The 21,888-nt window shown below is 37.2% G+C and overlaps 1 protein-coding gene across 3 annotated transcripts; it reads right to left on the reverse strand.

Annotated features, from left to right (window-relative positions):
- Positions 1–2,101: 2,101 nt before the first annotated feature.
- Positions 2,102–20,904, reverse strand: LOC127634924 (serine/threonine-protein kinase Sgk3-like). Of its 3 annotated transcripts, XM_052114684.1 has the most exons (18): positions 20,678–20,904; positions 18,207–18,403; positions 18,038–18,121; positions 17,663–17,735; positions 16,863–16,938; positions 16,426–16,501; positions 16,158–16,207; positions 15,820–15,877; positions 15,452–15,535; positions 15,169–15,300; positions 14,567–14,679; positions 13,658–13,694; positions 13,180–13,266; positions 12,822–12,917; positions 12,556–12,711; positions 12,237–12,326; positions 8,119–11,758; positions 3,146–7,477 (listed from the first exon to the last, which is right to left on the reverse strand). In XM_052114684.1, exons 2-17 carry the CDS (start codon positions 18,282–18,284, stop codon positions 11,588–11,590), a joined length of 1,461 nt encoding a protein of 486 aa, XP_051970644.1. In that variant the 5' UTR covers positions 18,285–18,403; positions 20,678–20,904; the 3' UTR covers positions 3,146–7,477; positions 8,119–11,587. The 3 variants fall into 3 exon arrangements, with proteins under 3 accessions (XP_051970645.1, XP_051970646.1, XP_051970644.1); XM_052114686.1 differs by lacking the exon at positions 20,678–20,904 and having other exon boundaries at positions 3,144–7,477; positions 18,207–18,296; XM_052114685.1 differs by lacking the exons at positions 18,207–18,403; positions 20,678–20,904 and having other exon boundaries at positions 2,102–7,477; positions 16,154–16,207; positions 18,038–18,112.
- Positions 20,905–21,888: the final 984 nt, after the last annotated feature.

Consider the following 21,888-nt stretch of genomic DNA (forward strand, 5'->3'; position numbering starts at 1 on the left):
GCTACTGCTTCATGCACACCCTTTGTTGAGAAGGCACAAGATGGAGGCTCCTGGTTTTCACCGTCAGGACTTCATTCAAGTAAGTCAGGATTATTTTAATTCATCAAGAGAAATAAAATGGTCGGATATTTAACGGCTTTGAATCATTTTCACATTTGCTGACACGTTAAAAATAGCTATTGTTAAGCTGCAATTAACGTGCTACTGACGTGATATTTGCAGTGAAATCATAACATTCATCTTAAGTTCTCAATGCAAGTATATTAAACCGCTTGTATGTATAATCATAAAACCTGCAGATACAGTGCAGACATTAGAAAATGTTCAGTTTAGACACATTTTTAGGGAAATTAACTTGAGTTACGGATGTAATAAAAATGGACATGACTTTTTGGCAGACCACTCTCCATAAAAACTGTTTATTAAATGCACAATGCAAACATTATACTAGCCACACAATGAAGAGGGGTCGACACAGAACATGTAATATTCCATTTTTATTACGGTAATTGTCATTTTCACATTAATGTGTAAAAACCAGCACTTACATGTAAGCTCATGTTGAGAGGAAACCCATCCAAAACTCTTTTAAAACGGCAAACGTTGACCTCTGAAACAATGGTATGATATCCGTTAATGCACCCTTATGGAATTGATTAACACTGAAATCGTGATGTAGCATTGCATGCCATATCGGCGTTAAAAACAGCCTGCATTGACAGCTTCATTAAGTACTGCACAAGCTAATTGGCCCAAAATGTGTGGAAAAACACTGAGATGACCACATTATTATGAGATAATCCACTGTTTATCATATTACAATCCAAATCGCAGATGATCCCTTCTCAAATGTTGGCCTTCTCAAACTTCTACGCTCTGTTTGGGTGGGTTTGTGCTGATCAACTATTCTATTTGTTAACATTAGGTATCATGACTAACAATTAACAATTTTTTTTTTTTACAGTATTTATTAATCTTTGTTAATGTTGGTTAAATATATTTTTCAGTGTTCACGTTAGTTGCTAGTGCATTAACTAATGTTAACATATACAACATTTGATTTAAAAGTTATATATATATATATATATATATATATATATATATATATATATATATATATATATATATATATATATATATATATATATATATATATATATATGTTCTCAACTCAACCTTTATTTATAGGACAGATTTATAACAACAGGAGTTGCCCCAAAGTGATTTACAGTACACATTTCAGTCACAACATAATATGCGTAATATACCCTTATTAAAATAGTAATTAATACCTGAGCCTAAAATCTATATCCATAATTTAAATTTATTCAAAAACAAATGAGTAAAAATTTGTTTTTAAAGCATTTTAATGTTTTAAAAAGGCAGAGCGTCGGAGCTGTCCTGATATGAAGTGGAAGCTTGTTCCAGAATTTGGGGCCTACAATAGCAAATGCACGATTGCCCTTCATTTTGTAGCGACAACAAGGAACTTTCAGCAGAAGTTGGTCAGCTGACCTAAGTGCTCTAGTAGGAGAATAAGGGACAAGGTCACAGAGATATTGAGGTGCGAGACCAGATAGAGCTTTGTATACATAGAGCAGAATTTTTAAATCTATCTTCCATTTTATGGGGAGCCAGTGTATGGATGCTAATGCTAGAGTAATGTGGTAAAACTTTCTAGACCCTGTAATTGACCCTAGCAGACGCATTCTGGACCAACTGTAAATGGGACGAAGCAGTTTGAGGCAGTCATACAATATGTTGAAATTAACATAACCCAAGATTAATAAATGCTGTAGAAGTAGTTTTAATTGTTAGTTCATGTTAACTAATGTTGATAACTGGTTGGGGGGAACTGTTCGCTGCCCCCCACTTTGCTCTGTACTAGTGCCCGACCAATATTAGCCTTTCACAGATAACGGTATCGACGTATATGTTTACCGATATGAGCCGATATGAAAACCTTTTTCAGAACATATAATACCAAAATCAATGCTTGAATTGGTGTCATAGCGTAGTTTGTCCAGCAGAGCGTGCTCCGACTCCATTGTTTACAGAGCTGAGCTGATGGTGGCTCGGCAGACTGGGCAGTGTTAAGTGGTGCAGTGTTAAGTGGTGTCTTCTTGATAAGTTGCTTACTAGTTTGTGAAATACATAATAAATTATGATCCTATCATTTTCCCTTTTCAATATAACTAATATAATGTTAACCCTGTCCCTGACAACTATGTCACCCATGTTTAGCCAGCTATAGTTTGTCAGTGCTGTAAGTAATTGTAAAGAGATCAATGGAAAGGAGGAGGCGAGAACCGGCTTGTTAATATAAATAATAGTTTAATATAAAACTTAAACAAAAGACAAACACACACACACGACGGACATGTCTGTAAACTATCTCTCTCTCCCGCACGATCCTCTGCAGTCGACCTTTATTCCTCTCGGGAGGCTTGATTAGCCTAATACGGGACCGGGTGTGTACTATCACGACCCGGCCCTGCCCTCCGCCCTGCCACATTAATGCAGCAGATTGAAAGGTAAACATCACAGCATCTTTTTGCAGCTCAGCAGACAATGGTGCGGTCGTGGGTTGTGTCTGTTGAGTGTTTATTTCATGCTACATTGTTACCTAGTTGGTGAGATGCGATGCTGGTCCATCTTTTACTCTCCGTGACAACGAGCTTATAGGTAAGTCAGCTGACTGAAAGCTAGTGTAAACATTTATTCATCAAACTGTTTATGTTCAGGATTCGCAGTTTGGTACCCCCTTCAACCGAACGATTCCAGTCATTGCATTTACAAAATGTAATATTTAAAAGTCTGGTTTTCCACCATTGAAAGTTTCCCCTGAACTTGTATTGCAGAATATGGTGTAACACCGCTGCCGCTGTTTATATCTTGACTCGGCAGGTGTAAATGCTTCTTGTTTTACAACCAGCCCCTAATTGACTGGCAGTATTAAAATAGTCAGCATTTGATTGATAACAAAACAGTACTACTGATGCTTAACTATTTATTAATAATAATAATAATAATAATAATAAATTTTATTTGTAATGTACTTTACACATGAAGGAACATATCTCAAAGTGCTACAGGTGCACAGGTAAAAAACAAACAATAAAAATAGATTAAAACACTTAATAACAAAATTAAGAACAATTGGTGACAACAAAACAGGATATGTTTTAAGAAAAAGCATTTAAAAATAAGTGGGTCTTTAATTTATTTTTAAATAAATAAAATTTATTTTTATTGATCCTTTATTTTAATGGTCAGCAACTGACTGATACTAAACATACAGTACAGATTTTTATTTAGCTATAATTTTAATTTATTCTTTATTTGAATGGTCAGCCATTGACAGATACAAAACATACAGTACTGATGTTTTAGCTATTTATTGTATTATTATTTATTATTTATTTTCTCAGTGTTCATTTCTAGAATTGGTTGACAATGTATAATAATAATGTCCGATATTTTTTGATAAAAATATTTATTAAAGAAAGCAGCCTTCTGAGTACCTTTGCATAGTCATATTGGTGCCAGAATTGTCTGTTTTCATTCCAGATTAAAAATGAGCTGTATCGGTCACCATATCAATAATCTGTGAATTTCCCTCCTCTAAAATCGTATCTGCATCGGTCTCAAAAATCGTATATCGGTCGGGCTCTACTCTGTACATTTTCCTGCTTTTTTGTGCTTAGCCGATCACATGCCTGTTTCCACTTGTATACATGTGGCTCCATCAGTAGGCAGCATTCTCCACAGCAATGTAATTTTCCTGCGATGGATGTGTATGAGGAAGACTATCTTATATGCATGGCATGAGGAAGACTATTTTACTCTCCATTGATTTGCTTTATTTCCGATATTCCAGAGTTGTTTCTGTGTTTGTTTTCTTAACTTACTGATGAATTGCAGCGCAGTAGTGTGGTTTTCCTCTTACATAAAACAATGTGCCAGCACATATATGCCGACATTAGGACAGTTGATATTTACATTTGCGTGTATAAATGAGTATAATTTATAGTGCAGTTTTTTTCTCTCTATAATCCCAGAAATGTTGATTTCTTTCCGCTGTGTTGACATGTTGTTTGGCTCCATCCTATGACATTCGTTATCCTGGTCTGTCACAAATGTGCACTCTACAAACACTCATCAGAAGGCCGCTTATTCATTTACATGACCACATTAAGCCACGTTCTCATAGAAACCTAGGTGTATTAAACCACTTTCTCTTAATCCATTAAACGGCACACGGAAATGTGGAGGCAGAGGTGTGATCATGAGCTGATCTGTGGAGAGTGAGGTCCGGGAAAGCTGAGTGGTTAAGGATTTACACCTGTGCCAACACCTGTTTTTTATTCCCAATGAGCTCTGAGTTGGAGATAAAAGTGGAGGAGACTGCGGCAGACGAGATAGAGAGCTGAGCTTCAGAGCAGTGTTTGTTTAAAGTGGTGTTCCGCTGAAAAGCAAATAAAAAGAACAATTAAGAAATATTATTTGAATCAAGTACACAGTCTCCTGTTTACTCTTTCCCTGGAACCATGGGCTTTGTTACAGTGGTGCCGAAAGCCAGGAAGGAGGGAGATCACCATCATGGAATCAGCGCTGCTGGCCAAGATCGTCCGAACCCTCGCCGACATCCACCAGATGCAACATCAGGTCGGAGCAGCAAGACTGTGTTTGCATTTCAACAGTTTCAGGCCATGTTACAAGTACTGGTGGAGGACCGGCAGATTATCCAGAGCTTGCTGACACAGGGGGGTACTCCAGCAGGGACCCCGACCCCGCCTGCTGTGCCTCATATCACGCTGGCGAAAATGGGACCACAGGACCTTCAAAGAGCTTTTCAAGCATGCCGCGGAAGGGTCAGGGTGGTCCTGAGCACAGTGCGGTCCATCTGTTGCCGTTTTTGTCGGGGGAAGCTCAGCTTGTGACACAACGGCTACCTGTCGTGTGTCTGCTGGAGCACTCGGACCTGAAAAGAGCCATCCTGCAACGGGCCCCAAACATCACCATCAGCGCTTCCGGGCACTGATATTCAGTGAGTTCTGCAGCCCATTTTCCTTTGCCCAACAGCTCTGTAACACATGTCGGAGGTGGTTGATGGCTGAGGACCATGGCACCAGTGAAATTGTCTACTTGGTGGTGCTGGAGCAGTTAGTCAACCGCGCTGAAGGGAACAGCCGAATGGGTCCAGTGCCACCTTCCGGCATTGCTGGAATACATTTACATTTACATTTACATTTACATTTATGCATTTGGCAGACGCTTTTATCCAAAGCGACTTACAGAGCCCTTATTACAGGGACAATCCCCCCGGAGCAACCTGGAGTTAAGTGCCTTGCTCAAGGACACAATGGTGGTGGCTGTGGGGCTCGAACCAACGTCCTTCTGATAACCAGATTACCAGATTACCAGTTATGTGCTTTATCGCAAACGTCATTAACTATTGGTGATTAAGTTGATCCACACCAGCATTTATCCTCCTCTGATGGATGGCCTGGTCGAATGATTTAATCAGACCCTTAAAAATATGGTTTGAAAGTTTGTACATGGAAGACGGGAGAAATTGGTATAGGTTGCTAGAACCCCTGTTATTTGCAGTATGAGAGGTCTCACAAGCCTCCACTAGGTTTTCCCCCATATAATTACTTCATGGCCACAATGTTCTGGGGGAAAATTGGGAGGGACCTTCAGAGAGTAAGAATGAAATGCAATACATTTTTACCTGAGAGCAAAACTCCACACATTGGGGCAATTTACCCACATCAAGCTCTAAATTATTATCCAAGTGGCAAGGGCCCTATGAGGTCACATGGAGAGTTGGGGAAGTCAACTATGAGGCAAGACAAGCTGATAGAGGTGGAGCATAGCACATTAACCATCTGAATCTCTTAAAACTGGGGAGAGAGGTGGTACTCGTGGCTTTAGCGAAGGTCATCCCAGAGAGAGTTGAGTTAGGACCGGAGGTGGAATCAAAAAACGCTCATCAAACCACCCTGGTGCCCTGTGGAGATGACCTCTCACTGTCCCAAGTCAGTGAGGTTGCCAGGTTGCAAAAGGAGTTTTTCGAATGTGTTTTCACCTCTTCCCAGTTGTACCAACATCATAGAACACCACATTGTGGTACATTCCCACCCCTATTAGTTACTGGAACACAAGAAAAAAGTGGTCCGGGAAGAACTCGAGGCCATGCTTGATATGGGGGTAAACGAGGAGTCCCACAGTGATTGGGCCAGCCCCCTGGTTTTGGTACTAAGATTGACGGGTCGGTCCGGTTTTGTGTGGACTATAGAAGTTTACGCTGTGTCTAAATTCGACGCATACCCCATGCCTCGAATTGAAGAACTGCTTGACAAAAACTAACATTCATTGCATTCATGGACAAAAATAATTGTCATTTTGTGCATGTAAAGTTTTGGTGGTAAATCCAAAGAGATGAATGCTTCAGTAACACAGCAAAGCTGATGTCTTCTTGAGTTGTTGCCTAGTTACAGTAGTAAACAGCTGCGCTTGTACTCACGTTGCTGATGTAATCGGACTGCAGTTTGGACCCAGAAAATATGAAAGTAAAATTTGGCAGGGGAAGGAAACTAACTCTGGTTCGGTCCAAGCAATCAAACAAAGTGTGAAAGCACCCTAAGTGGCACGGCAAAGCACATATAGAGCTGCTATAAGTGTTGGGTGTAACCCATCACAATAATCAGAATCAGGTTATGCTTTCCTTTTATGAAGTGATGCAACAAATTACTCTTTAGTTTTCAGATTTTTCTACTTCAATCCCAGATACATACTGCGTTTATTTAGATGAGAACAGGCAACCTATGTGTTAAAGCTTGCTAGTTTTTCAACAATACAGCCTGATGATTATCTCTAAATATACTCTGACAAAACATCTGTTGTATAGAAAAAACCTAGAAACTAAAAAGGTTAGTTGAATATTCTTTGGAAAAGTTGGAAGGTGCTTAACTGTTGGCTTCCATTATATAACTGTGCCATCTAGTGGTTCAGTCAGATAACACTCTGAAAAGAGTTAACACATTTTAGATGTCAGATTTGTGTCAGGATCATTCTTTCAGCCTCAGGACTCATGGCCACCTTCAAGTCCCTTGCATGAGCCCAGAGCAAAGGAAAATATGGGCAATCATGGAAAAAAACATGGCTTTGACGTCAAGCACAGCCTGTTGTGTAATATAAAATATTTTGTAATGTTTGTAATATAGTCTAACCATATTATGTACTGTACAGCACGTTAAATCTCAGATCTATTTAAACAACAACTGTTACTAAAGAAACAGCAGCCCAAGCATTTTTTCATAGGTTGATGCACCACATTGTAGTCTGGATAAAGGGGCACTCCTGGGTAGATGTCTTAAGGTGTGCACTGTCTTGGACAGGAGTGGGTGATCATCTGATTCGCAACACTGGATCACTAGTCCAAACGCCTCTGCGAGCTGAAGAGGATTTCCTATAATAATATATGTGAACAATTATATCCACTAAAAGATGAGCAGATGATTTATATCAATTACTTTTAAAAATATGTGCTAATGGAGTACTATAAAATAACACTGGGGAAATGAAAGTCATTGTCTAGACCACTGGGGTATGATTTGGCTACTGGCACAAATTGGCATGAGAAGCACCCCTAAAAAATGCATGGTCTCTGGTTCCTGTTTCCAAATACAGAAAGGGGTGGGGCCATCTCCTAAGCATTCCTTACACATGTAATCACAGTCTTCTGGCATGTATACTTTAAAAACTCTCACAATAAAGTTCCCATCTGGTTTCAACAGAAAGGCCAAATTATTATAAGCTAGGATGTAAACCCACCACAGAGCCCAGCACCATATTATCACATCTGGCTGTATTCTTGGAGGGGGAGGCAGCATTAGCTAGGGCCCAGAATTTACAGTGGATGAGGAAGGAGAGCTGCTGTTCCATATCATCACCAAACTTTTTTACAGACAGAGTCCTGCTTTAGAGCTTAGAGCTGAAGGAAATGTGTTTTTTTTTAGGTTCGCTTTATTGGTTGAAATGTAAGCACAGTCTGTCTTATCTTTTGCATTGAGATTTCCTTGAAATAATTACTTAATAATCATTAATTACCACTGGATTGAAGCATGTCCATCTTGTCTCTTGTGGCATGTGAGGTCTCCCAGCAGACAGAATCCTCCAGTTGCCAACAGAGCTGAACCGGAATGGATGTTGGTGGTACCTATACTCATCTTGAGACAGATATGCCAAAAGCTCTTCTGTCAGTGTGATGAATTCCACGTTGGGCCAATCCCAAGCTATATCTTATCAACCTGTAAATGAATAAACACTCAATATAAATGATACTTTAGTGAGGTGGCATGACTTGTACAGTAAAACGGAAAATACTTTACTCTTAGTAGACAAATCCTGGATGACCTTATCGTGGTATGTACATGTGACCAATGATTAGTGTCACTGGTGAGAGCAAGCATATCCAGGTGGTTGGGGGTATCTGGATTTTCATCAGTCTTCACCAAAATAAGTAGAAGTCCTTATTTCAGTGTGTTGTGGAGTCCAGGTGGGATCACAAGGGTACCAAATGAGTTGGCTACAATGGCAGTGAACCTCAATGGGGAACAGGCTGAAGCTGTCAGCAGGTTCTGAAATGTGTTGCTAACCAGACAGAGGCCTGTGAGCAGCAGTTAAGAGGGAATGACTTTAACATGCTGTGAATGTGGCTGTTTTTTTTTTTTTTGTAACTTCAAAGTCAAAACAAGGCCTTAAATTTGGAGTCCATGGCTGGATACTGCCAGCCTCTACACTCCAGGTTATGTTGGGCCACTGTTGCACAGCTGGAATTCCCACAACTCTATAGATGGCCAGATCTCATGGAGTTACACAGTTAATCTAGTTATGTTAAGAAAAACAAAACAATGACAGTTGGGGGGTTGGTCTTATTTTTTAAGAAACATGCTCACCACCTACATGGCTGCCAAGACAAACACTGCATACTCTTTTAAACAATGATTCCACTATAGCTTGTACTAGCTAATGAGTGTAACTTACATTTATTAGAATGTATGTTCAGTAACTGGAGACTGGTGTATTGAATTCCAGACTAATACTAGGTCAACAGAATATGCTAATATAGGCCAGAGAGTCTACAGCCTCTCAAGTTGGTGAATCGTGGAATTTTATTGCAGGAGACAGGAACACCCAATCTAACACTGACTGGATGTGTTTCAACAGTTTATTTACTTTTTGCTCTCTATCAAGACTATGAAAGCCAGATTAATCAGGCATGAAAACTCACTATTTCTTAATGGCTGGTTTAAAGGTAAAGACTGATGGAAATACCATGAGAAGGAAAAGGGGGAACAATTTGAGAAACAAAATTGTATTTAGGCCCACATTGCAAAAAAAATGGTGACATTGATATCTTGAGGAAACCTAACGAACTCCCAAAATATTCACCGCTCTCACATGAATGAGCTCAACAAGCTGTTTATCTGTGAATAAAAAACTGTATAGGCCTACATCTTACATTGAAACATTCTACACATTTAAACATTTGAAGTATTTTTTCCTTAACTTTGCAATTCAAAATTCAGATAAGTAGTTTCCTCTGTACAATTACATTTTGTTTAATTTTGTCTCACCACCTAAAACACAAGATTTCACATCTTTCAGTGGAGATGAGCAGAGAAATCACTCCTAATTGTAGCAGTCTCTGTGGCACCTGGTACATGAACACTGATGTGATGATATCCTTTGGACTAATTGGCAGATGGGATAACAATTCAATTCAGCTTTATTGGCATGCCAATTGAAGTATAGAATTGCCAAAGCATTTAAGGTTATGTTAACAGTTACAAATAAAACCTGCATTTTGAAAAAGCAAGGTAAAAAAGTTACCTACCTCTTGAGCAAGGGCACTTCTCTGAGCAGAAAAATCTGGCCCTTTGTGTGTATTTGGTGACTTATGGCTCTAAAGCTAAAGGTCTCATTGGACCATATCCACGGGGAAACTCAAGAGATCCAACCTATAGTTGGTAAAAGTGTGTTGGCTTTAAAACAACATTAACCTAAAATATTTTTGCTTTTATATATATTGTTGTACACTTACGTCTCAATATGTCATCTATATGATTGCCAAGTGAATTTTTGTCTAACATCTTGTCTTCTTATACCTGGCTTTCTGTTTCTATGTGGTCAAATAGTGTTTTTATAGACAGAAAACAAACCTGAAAAAATGTAGGCCTATACTTAAATAATTGGACTCAATTGTTTGATATACTAAGTAGTTACTAAATCGTGTAAAGTGTACAGTCTCCCAAAGTGGTGTCCAATTCAAGCACATCTGAAGGATTTACATAAAGACTGAATCAATACACGCCCTCAGTCTTCTGTGAACCTGAAAGACAGGTTTAAATAGCTTCTTTTCGTTGTGAAAATTGTCATGGAAATTTGCGTTTTTGTTACGTTCAATGGTGTTAATTTGCTCTGGTTCGAAGTGTGTATCGGTTCACACTTTAGTCATAAAAAGTAGTGTAAAATTAAGTTTAAAAGGGGACACTGATCGCTTTAATATGCCTAAATTATCAATAACCCTCTACTAATGTATATTAAGTCTTATATAAACAACAATTTCATGGCGTTACGGTCTTCCATGAGTTTACGTAACCATCCATGTCTATCTAAATTCATTACTATCGCTTCTTTAAGTGAAAGTAGACTCCATTTCCACAACGTAGCGCTGCGCGGGAAGCCCGTGTACGTCTTAAATATATGCAAATGAGACGTATCAAACAAGCGGATTGACTCAAGAAAACGTATTTACTTGTACAGGTAATCGTTTAAGGTTCATGTCAGTAGGCACTGGTGCCTCATATCATTACGAGGCAAATTAAGTAGTGGTTAATTTCTGGGTCATTGTCAGTAGTCTAACTCATTACAAACTAAGATGCAATCGCTACAAATGTTCAATTTACACTGTACTATAGCTATTTGATTACCAAAGGACTCATGCGGTTCTTTTTGATTGCAGCACACACCTACAGTTCTGCCTATTTTATAATTTCATCACATACATAATATAATATATATTAAATATAAACGGGAATACATGATGTACATGACACAATATAAATGTGTTTTTCCTTATAATAAACTAAACTACAAGAGCACAACTGGTCAAATACTGCACATTATTATAATCAAGTATAGGTCCAGGTGAAAACTACAAATGTGTCATAAAGTGGATGCTCTGTTTACAAATATGATCCCCTTTTCCTTGATACAAATAACTTTATCCAGAGGAAACAATTCTGAGGAAAACATTACACTTCAGCTCCTGAGCTCTCATGGTAAGGCAATCAATGTTATACAAAATAGAACTTTGTTATTCAAGCATAAAAATAAAGTTTGAAACACCCTGCTTCCCAAAAGGTTCATGCACTGCTTCTGTTAATAAACATAAGGGTCCGCCCCACTGAACGGGACATCACACTCAGTTCTTCCCTTTCATCACAGAGACTGATCACAGCAAAGCCATTTCTTGAGGCTTTCTATGGATTGCCATTATTCTTTACAGCCACCCTTAGAGGAAAGAATCTTCTGATGGGGGAGCATAGGAAAATCCCAGGAAGGCATCATCAGCCTCCATGACACTAGCATTAACTATTGACTGCCCTGAAGAGAAGCACACAGAGTTTGTCACAGTTTCCCCTGTAAACTCTGGATCAAAGTTTGAGATGTCATACTGGGATTCCTGTAAAACAACATCAGAGAGGTGACATTTTTTATACCCTTGTAATGAAAAAATAATTAAAGTATAAACAGTACTGGGTGGTAACAGATTACATGTAATCTATGTTACACAAAAAAGTATTTGTAATTGGCTTTCATTCAATTTTGTAATGTGTGTAGAGTTAATTTTGGATTTGGACATGATTACATTCTTGATTACCAATCAAGTGCATGACTTGTGCATTATTACAGATTTTTAGGGGTGTAAATATTTGCTTTCACAACAATTCAATTTGATTACAATTCTTTACCTAACAATTATGATGCATCGTGAAATCTGAAATACGGTCCCGAATCAATAAGATTATTTTGGAACAATTCTGAACTATTTTATAAAACATGCACGTGTATATTAGCATGTAACAGCAGCACAAGTGTACATAGACTGTTTTATATCACTTCTTGAAACTTGATAAAAGAGTTCTGCTGTAAAGACTTACCACACTAGGGTTGAATGGGGGTTGGAGCTTTTTCAGTTCAAGATCATCCCAGTTGATTGAAGAGAAAAATTCATGCTCTTTGACTTCATTCTGGAAATATTAGGACATGATTATAACATACCAAATATTTTGCATACCAAATGCCAATACATTCCCATTACAAGATTGTTAGATTGTATCCAATAGCATATAAATTCTTAGGGAACTGAACTGTACAGATAAATAGAGAACTGATACTTTCTCTATTTTATGAAATGCTTCTTAAATGTTTTACAAAATCATCCAGAAGGTGGCTATGAAGCAGTACTAAATAGCTCACAAAGTCATTTTTGTAGCCAAGCCTCTCGGTGTGGTCTTTCTCCAGTAGGGCCTGAAGGATGGACCAGGCAGCGGTGGAAGCCCCAGGGCGCATTATCAGCTCCTTATGAAGAATATTGTCATACATCTCATGTGTGTCCCTGCTGTAGAATGGTGGCTTTTAAGGGTATAAAGGTAAAACAAGATTTAAACATCCTTCCCTTTATATTTGATTCATTTCTTGAGACTTTGAATTTTTATTTTCTTTAAAGTCAATTGCTCTCTTACCAGCCCATGCAGCATTTCATAGAGCACAGAACCCAGGCACCACCAGTCCACTGTGTTATCATAGGGTTGTTTCCGGAGTACTTCTGGAGCTAGATACTATCAAGAATGCAAAAGATTGCAATTTTAGCTTTAAAAATATATTACTGCACTAGTCAAGGGTTTCCTTGATGTAAGACAGTTCATGTACTAAAGCCTTTAAGAAAATACCAGTGTCAATCTGAGGACTACAAGTCTGACCTGGTTAAACAAAGCAAACTAATCATTAATTATATTATATACATTCAACTATAAAGTAAAAATTACATACATGCAATTCACGTAACTGACATTTATCATCTCTGCATTCAGAAAATAATACCTCAGGTGTCCCACAAAATGTGGTGGTTGTATCTGCTTGGGAAATGCCCTCCTTACACAGTCCAAAGTCAGTCAAGACTATATGTCCCTTAACAGACAACAGATGGCAACATTTTCAGGAAGTCACCACACAAGAGGCCTATTATTCTCAGAGCCAAAGAATCTTTTGTCTGACTGAAATATTTGCCAGAGTCCTGTAAACCTCTCACAATTTCACAAAAGTCTATAGGAAGCGCACAAATAAAACTTAACCCAGTATGACACATTCTTTCAAATTAAAACAAGTCAACAGTTCCATTGTAATATTTCATTTGGCTGGCCAAAGCTACAGTTGTGCTCAAATGAACGCCTCATCTCTGGATTTCAGAAAAGTTTGTTATACTTTCACAGCTAGGGCAGATTACTCGGTTTCCTCTGGAACTGTGACAACTTTGTTCAGATACACTCTTTAAATTATAAAAGTGGGAAAAAATACTTACTTGACAGTCCAGCAGGATATTTTCTGGTTTCAAATCCCTGGGAACACAAGAACATTTAACTTGTTAGCATGAGAAAACAGTGTCATGTGTTTTTAGTCAGGAACAATTGAATTGAAAAGCACATTACAAAGAAAAAGCAAACAATGAATTATGGGCCATTTAATATGATGGGACAGATATGAACACAGGCAACTGATAATGCATTTACTTCACATCAAGAGCATAAAAGCTATGAAAGCAGACTATACTTATACGATGACCAGTTCATTTGCGAGCATAGTGTGTTTTTCCAATTCACCAATCAAACTCCTTTGAATGCATTTAAAGGTGCACTCAGTAATTTTCTGCTAATTGCTAAACAAAGAAATTAACAGTATTTTTCAAAAATGTTTTAAGTGATGTACATTCACATGAGATTCATGTCAAAGCAGTCTTAGAGAAAAGCTGCTTAATTCCATATAGTGTTAGGTGCACATTCAGCTGAATATTACTTTATCTTGATAATCCCTTGTAATTGTACTTTTTATCAGGCAAAATAAATTAGTCATGGCTGACTGCAAATAGAACATTTCTACAATGGCTTCGGTATCAAGAGATTTTGATCTTGTGTGATGCTGCATCTGCACTAGTTTGTGTTAGCATAACGTATTGATAGCACCTTTAATGTGGGATGATCCAAGCAACAACAACAAAATAACAGCTAACAAAAGGGGAGAGGATTACATCAAAATTGCAGTCGAGGTTACAGTAAAATCTAAAAGAGGTCAAGAGAGATGGTCCTGAATGTGTCTGTTAAACATTACTGTGCCTCTTGAAACTCTCACACACTTTAACAGTTCACTACCGTCTCAATAAAGATCCAACCTTACAATTATAGCATAAAGGATTCTTCAGAAAAGCTGTGTTTACCTGTAAACTATGTTAAGAGAGTGCAGGTAACCCAGAGCACTCGCCATCTCAGCAATGTAGAACTTAGCTCTGGGTTCAGGGAAGGTTCGCTCTTTTTGGAGGTGAAAGAAAAGCTGTAATGAGAATAGTAAAAAAAAAATGTTAACTTGAAAAGAAAAATGCAGAACTGGACATTTCAAAGGCCAAATAGTTAGGCTAACTATTACATCATGGGTTTGAATGTCATGCCGTCTCACAACTCTAATGATTATTTTTGTGGTTTGTAATTAGCTGACATTTAAAATGTGGTCAACACACATTTAGCTGAAAAGAGGAAGTGAGTATATTTAAATGAACATGTGGATAGGAACATATAAATGCCAACACAATGGCCAATAATTGCAAAGTAATGAATTGGCTTCACCCTCTCATTTACATGTCACAATCCCGAACACTTCCTTTTCAAGACGTTATTTTAACAAATGTCATTGTCAGTGATAGACATTTTTAAAACATATTGGTTTAATCTTTGTGTTATGATGACTACTATGTGAGTACAGATGTCAGCCTTGGAAAGAAGTTTGAAACTCGGTTTGAGTGTATCAGCTACAAAAAATACTCACTTCTCCACCATTGACAAAATCCAGGACGAAATACAACTTGTCTGTTGTCTGAAAGGAATAGTGCAGTCCAACTAGGAAGGGGTGTTTAACATTCTTCAGCAACACATTACGCTCAGCCATAATGTGCTTTTGCTGGTTGAAACGGAAATCAGGGGCATCGATTAATCAAATGTCAAATACATAAGACAGCAAGTACAAATAAAGTTTTGGTTTTAAAACAAGAGTATATCCTAATGTATCTCAAAATAGTTCCCTGCTGTTTTTCTCCATTTCATTTAATTACCTCTCTCTTGTTTAAAATGACCTTTTTTTGCAAGACTTTGATGGCGTAACACTTCCCATCCCGTTTCCTCTTTGCAAGAAGAACCTTTGTGTGAGAGAGGATGGTGGGTTAGCAATAGTTTCAACTTCCACTATGGCAGTGCATGAGTAACTTCAAAACTGAGAAATCTCACTTCCTGAATGGAGAGTCCACAACTTGGAACCAAAACATTATGGGTATAACCATACAGCAAACAAAACAGAATTCCTAAATGTTGCATAACATTCAGATCTATTAGTGACTGATACATACTGTGCACTGAATACACAAGATGCAAAGCTTCTGACAATTTACACCATTAGGCAGTATATTTAAAAAAGACAACATACCTTTCCAAAGCTCCCCTTTCCTATGACTTTAAGAAAGTCAAAGTCAGTGGGCTTTGCACTGTTGGAAAAACATCTGGTGATTAATGCTGAAATGCCATAAGCCACATGTGCCATTATTATCCTAACATTTGGACAGATGTTCTGTATCTCCCAATTCATAAACTCAGTCAATAAATTAAATCCTTTATTTACATGTACCGTAATCATTTGGCAGATGCTTTAATCCAAAGCGACTAACAATTAAGTAAGCAATTTATCATACAAATGCCAACAATATTTGCAATATTGCAATGCCAAGTTTCAGGAGTAAGCTAGCGTAGTACAGAAACAGTACCTACTGTGGATTTGCAGATGGCCCCAGGTTAATGTTTCTAGAGGTAGAGTTGCTCTGTATAGGATATGACAAAAATACCAAGATTAGTTACGGCTAGGTATGACTCGGTTCAAAACATGTACTTCACATAACTAACATTCAATTTTTGTCAATATTAACACAGCCAAAATCTCAATTTCCCATGAGATAACACGAAAATGGACACTAATAACCCAGTTACTCAGTAAATCGTAATGTATATTTTAAAATGTGAGATCAGAAGAAATACCAACCTTGTCATCTTCATCCTCTGATGCATCAGAGAAGTTTTTTGAATTGTCCATGCATAGAAAGTCTTTGACATCAGGACTGCACATTTGAAATGGGTGAACATTCACATGTTAGAAGAAGTCAGACTGAGACAACACAAAGCCACAGCTGTGAGCAGAAATGTGAGCTAACATCAACACTAAGAGTTCCTCTGTAAGAAGAACCGTAACCATAGCAAATATTACAAAGAATAAAAAAGCATCTTTTATTTGGCAAGGAATCATAAGATAAAATCAATCTGGATTTGTGCTCAAGAGTTCAGAGAGATATCTGGCTTTGGATGGTTTTGGCCCACTCGAACACATTGAAATTCACCCTAAATCGAGATGCACTGATACCATGAGTGCTAATAGCAACAAAGTAAGTGAAGCAACACTAAATAACTGTCTGATGTACTCACTGGTGGCTGAACTGTTGATGAGAGACAATCTTCTGAATGAACTCATGTAACCCTGCTCTTCTCTGTTTAATAAACTCTGTGCATCAAACAAAATATATAATCAGAAACAATCAGAATTTACATTGAAATGTGTATAGCATCATCTCTATGAGGATCTATGCTGTCCATTGTGACAGCTACTTTTATTACATAGTGACCTTTCACAGTTTCTCAGTGGTGCATGTTGTGCTACTGTAAAATGTGCCCTGAATAATCGCAAGACAGCAATTAGTCGGTGAGAAAGAGGGATTGGGAGAGAGAAAGAGAAGGGCAGAGAGAGTGAGTGAGAAGAAAAATTAGAGTAGAACATGTTTCTTTAAAAATATGTTTAGAATATCTGCATGTGCTTTCAATGACAACCCATGATTTCTGCATTAAACAAAACCTTAACCACAAACTGGCCACATAATTGGTTGCATATAGGCCAAACACAATTGTACATGGTTAAGATTCTAATGAATATTATAAGGTACTTTGTTGTGGTCTGAGAGCATATAACACAAGATTAAATAGGGACAAGTATTTTATAGGCCTGGGTCAGGGTGGATTTAGCATGGTTGATTTTCTGTGTGGCACTCTGTTGAATAATCTAATTTGGCGAATACACATGATGTCTGTTCAACTTAATGAAGCAAAGTCGCTAACGTACATCCATGAGAAGACAAAGGGTTACAATGGGGTCTACACAATATTAGCTTTATTTCATGGGACATCAAGGAACAGTCAAATATTTTGAGAACAGTTTCTGTTATCTGAAGTACCTGGGTCAAAGTTGTCCCCAAATATTCTCTTAGAAGGAATCTTCATATTCAGAGCAGGAAACTGTTTTTTCAACTGTGGAAGAATACATTATACATTTTTAATAAAGTCTGATTTGGATATTTTACAAATTGATACTCTAAAATATTCCTTCTACAGATACATTCCAAAAAGATTAACAGTTTAATAGATTACATTTTTTATATTTTATAAGAAAACTAACTCTAAATAGCTGTATACAAATCCTAGTTACCACACAGTGAAGCTTACTAGCAAAAGTGTACATTCAACTCTAAATCCTACGTTTAACATGTTCATAGACATTGACATGGACGAATGTGTGTCTAAAACACATTTAGAACAAGCAATTCACTCACTGTATTGTACAGTTTGTCAAATTCTGCGTATCTCCGGAATACAAACCACTCATGACTTCCAACACTGACCATTACTTTGTAAACCTAACAAGACAAGGATTAAAAAGATCAAAAATCAGACCCCAGAACATCATATTAAAACACAGAAACCCAAGGTCTTGTGACTCACAGTATAGCGTTTCTTCTTATCTCTTTTCTCATTGTAGCAGGGAATGCTGACATTGGTGCAGCTGGGGTGGTCTTCCATCCTAAGTTCTCTCCTGATCTGGGCCTCACAAGGAACGGTTCATTGATGCAACAGGTCCTCAGAACACTTCAGTGCCACTGCGGCACAGCTGATTCTGATGGAAACTCTCCATTCCGGTCCTACGCAGAACATAAACATACCAGAGCATAAGAAAGAGGTTCTACCACTGCTGACCGCTCATTTTAGAAGTATTAAGGTATATCCACTTTAGCTCCAGAGGGCTCTTTGGGCCTTGCATAAGAGGAGAAAGGCCCCTCAGAGTCACTAATCAAGTGTGGCATGAGCACAGAGAGGAGTCTCAGTCTGGGCGGCCAAGCGATAGTCTCCACCTCTCTTTTCCTCTCTCATTCATCCTCCCCTCTGCTTCTCTCCAACAGGGAGGGAGCACACAGGACATTCTCCTTTCATATGCCAATTCCACTCACTCCCTCTGTCAAGTGAAAAACACGCTTGCTAAATGGGTGGCCACCATTCTCTTGTATTTTTATATAACGCAATGCAGAACATAAGATGCACACTAATTCTGACAACGCATTATAATATTACACAAATCTGACAAATAAATCCATCACCATTAGGATTGCAAAGACATATTCTTGCTTTAAACACACCAAACCAATGAAGCGAGCCAAACAGACAGGTTCCTAAAATCTTTGCACAGAATAAAATATTAAATGTTTTTAAGCAAGCAGAGAGATTATCCTAAACCCTACTGTAATTTTCTTTACCGTTATTGCATGACATAAAAGAAAGAAATGTGTACTTTGTTAGATATCAGACTCCAAATCTTGCAGACATAGTTTACTCTATCGCCATGATCTGTATTTTTCTACATTCCCATGAACTTGTCACAGGTTTATTTGCCTACGTGGTAAACCATTCAAGGATTTAGGGTGTTTTAATGACTTAATGGACTATTCCAAAAACACACACACAGATTCAAATGTGTAGGAATTTTGAAATATATCAGTTCTAAATAAATACACCGTTCCACTCGGTTTCCAAATGATTTACCTGCAGACAAAATGTCTCATATTTTCATCTACTGGACACATCCACATGCATGGCGCAGCCATGTCAGAACCAAGAAACCTAACAGAGACACCTTGAAACTGGAAACACAAACAGGGTTCTTCTACAAATGACAGAAGAAATGAAAGATCCCTTTGAAAGTCATACTCGAAGTGAGAAATAAAATCAGGACAAAACATTCACAGCTTCAGCTCTTTATTGTGCATCAATCTTAAATGTCATAGTCTCTTAAAATCATTGTTAACATGGAGGGTGCAAAAACGTTATTAGTATTAAATTTGACCTAATGTTTTACCAACAAACTCAAACAGGTTCAAGCAGTGAAAATCCACAATGTTCAGATACAAACATGCACTGACATGCCACACATTAATCTTGAAAATCTAGACGCATACCATACTTAAATTACATCATTACAGGGTTGTCTTTGCCACCCTATGCTTTCAACACAGATTAAGTGTAATCCTACATTATTAAAATTTGTAAATGAAAATCAAGAGTAACAATGCAGTGGAATCCAGGAGTAGGATTTGTGGAAACAAGGAAGGAAACAAACCCGAAATGTTAGTATCTCTGTGATAAAACTCAGGAAAGTTTAACTTTCAATAAAAATTTAAATGGAAGTACTTGGTGAATATTTCACCTGGTCAAATCATGTTCATTTCATTCCAATGGTTAACACTATGTAGGTAACCAAGGTTACTGCCCAAGGATACTAAGTGACACAGACAAGACAAGCCCACATCAGGGGTTTCTGGTTTCATTTTCCAATGAGCTTGTTCTCCATGACAAAAGATATACAGTAATGTCATTGATGTAATAATGATTCCTCCACATGTTTTCTTGTGGAACTTTGTATTACAGGAACACATATGCAAACAGGTTACATGTAAGATAATGTAGTATCAAAAAGATACATTAGAATTATCATGAAAATATATATAATAAAATGTCTAAAAATGCTGGTTCGGCTGTTACAAAACACACTCAAATGACAATGTCTTTAAAATTACACAAACTGTTCTAAATCCTGATGTAAATGAGGAAGTTTTACTAACTTCATATTTCATGTCATTGTCAGACAGCTATAAGCAAGCATGGGTTTTCATGAAGAAATGAAGCCAGCTAAAGCGTCTAAACAGACAAATCCATTTTGACAGAGACTGACACAAGCCATTGTGTTTTAGCGTTTGAATCACCTCTGTTTAAAATAAATAAATAAACGTTATTACGTAATGTACATTGTGTACTATTGCTGTGAATGGAACGGTTACAACCCAAAACGTAATTACAATCGTTACAGACTTACTTTCAGAGCACTTAGCTAAACATTTTTCAAAGAGAATAAGAACATAACTTGCCTTTATTTATTTTCTCACTCTTTCCATCCAAATGGCTCCAATGACGTGTCGGGAAGTTAACGATTCAAAAACCTCGGCGTGCCTTGTAAATAAATATTGACCCAGGTTAACAGAAAGAAGCCTCACTGTCCAACATTCATCGTAATATCAATGAGCCGCCCAAGAAAGAAAAACGCACATTGACGTTTGTTCCGAAGTTCCGAAACAATCAGTCACGCGACCAAACGAGGGACGAAAAATAATAATATGGTAAAGATGAATGGACAACACCACCCTCTCGAGGCAGAACAGCGACAGAACCGCATTTAATTGATGTTTGGAGCCTCTTTTAGTATGGAGGCCCAAACTACTCAAAATTAAATACTTAATTATATATATATATATATATATATATATATATATATATATATATATATATATATATATATATATATATATATAGTAAATACAATATTTATCGTAATTCATTCAGCGACAGAACCGCATTTAATTGATGTTTGGAGCCTCTTTTAGTATGGAGGCCCAAACTACTCAAAATTAAATACTTAATTTTATATATATATATATATATATATATATATATATATATATATATATATATATATATAGTAAATACAATATTTATCGTAATTCATTAAATCACTTAATAAATCAATATATGTTCCTTCATTTCATTTTAGCACTAGTTTGCATCCCTTATCATTGTAGCAATATCTTTGGGTTGATTTTTCATTTTCGGGGTTATTTTCTACATTTGACTTATTAAAATTAATTGAAAGGGTTACTTTAAACTTAAACACTAAACAACACTTTAAATACAACAACAACAACAACAACAACAAACTTTTTAAATCCAACAAACTCCTGTTATGACTTTCTCACCTTTTTCACCTGTCATGAGTTTGCATCACTGTTGCTTAAATGAAAATGGATGCAAACTAGCAGTAAAGGGTCATTTATTGATTTATTTATTAATTTGATTATTTTATAGTTTTTTTAACAATTTCATTATGCATTTAATGATTTGTTTTAGTATTTAAGTCATTATTTAATTTGGAGAAATTTGCCCCAACATATTAGTGAAGATCTTTTTCAACCATGTTTAATTTTCTTTTGAAACATATGCAACCCACCAAACTGTTTAATCTTTACATTTAGTATTTTCCTGACGTTATTTTTGTTATGTATAATTCTAAGTATTTTGACATATT

Source organism: Xyrauchen texanus, chromosome 42, assembly GCF_025860055.1.
Source record: "Xyrauchen texanus isolate HMW12.3.18 chromosome 42, RBS_HiC_50CHRs, whole genome shotgun sequence".
NCBI lineage: Eukaryota > Metazoa > Chordata > Actinopteri > Cypriniformes > Catostomidae > Xyrauchen > Xyrauchen texanus.

Bases quoted from the DNA above. Each gene is read 5' to 3' on its own strand.
- LOC127634924 (XM_052114686.1), bottom strand. From the start codon at position 18,284: ATGGAAGACCACCCCAGCTGCACCAATGTCAGCATTCCCTGCTACAAT. The intron at 18,122-18,206 runs GTGAGTCACAAG...TTGTCTTGTTAG, and splicing joins ATAAGAAGAAACGCTATACT to GTTTACAAAGTAATGGTCAG. The intron at 15,536-15,819 runs GTATGTTGTCTT...TCTCACACAAAG, and splicing joins GAAAGGGGAGCTTTGGAAAG to GTTCTTCTTGCAAAGAGGAA.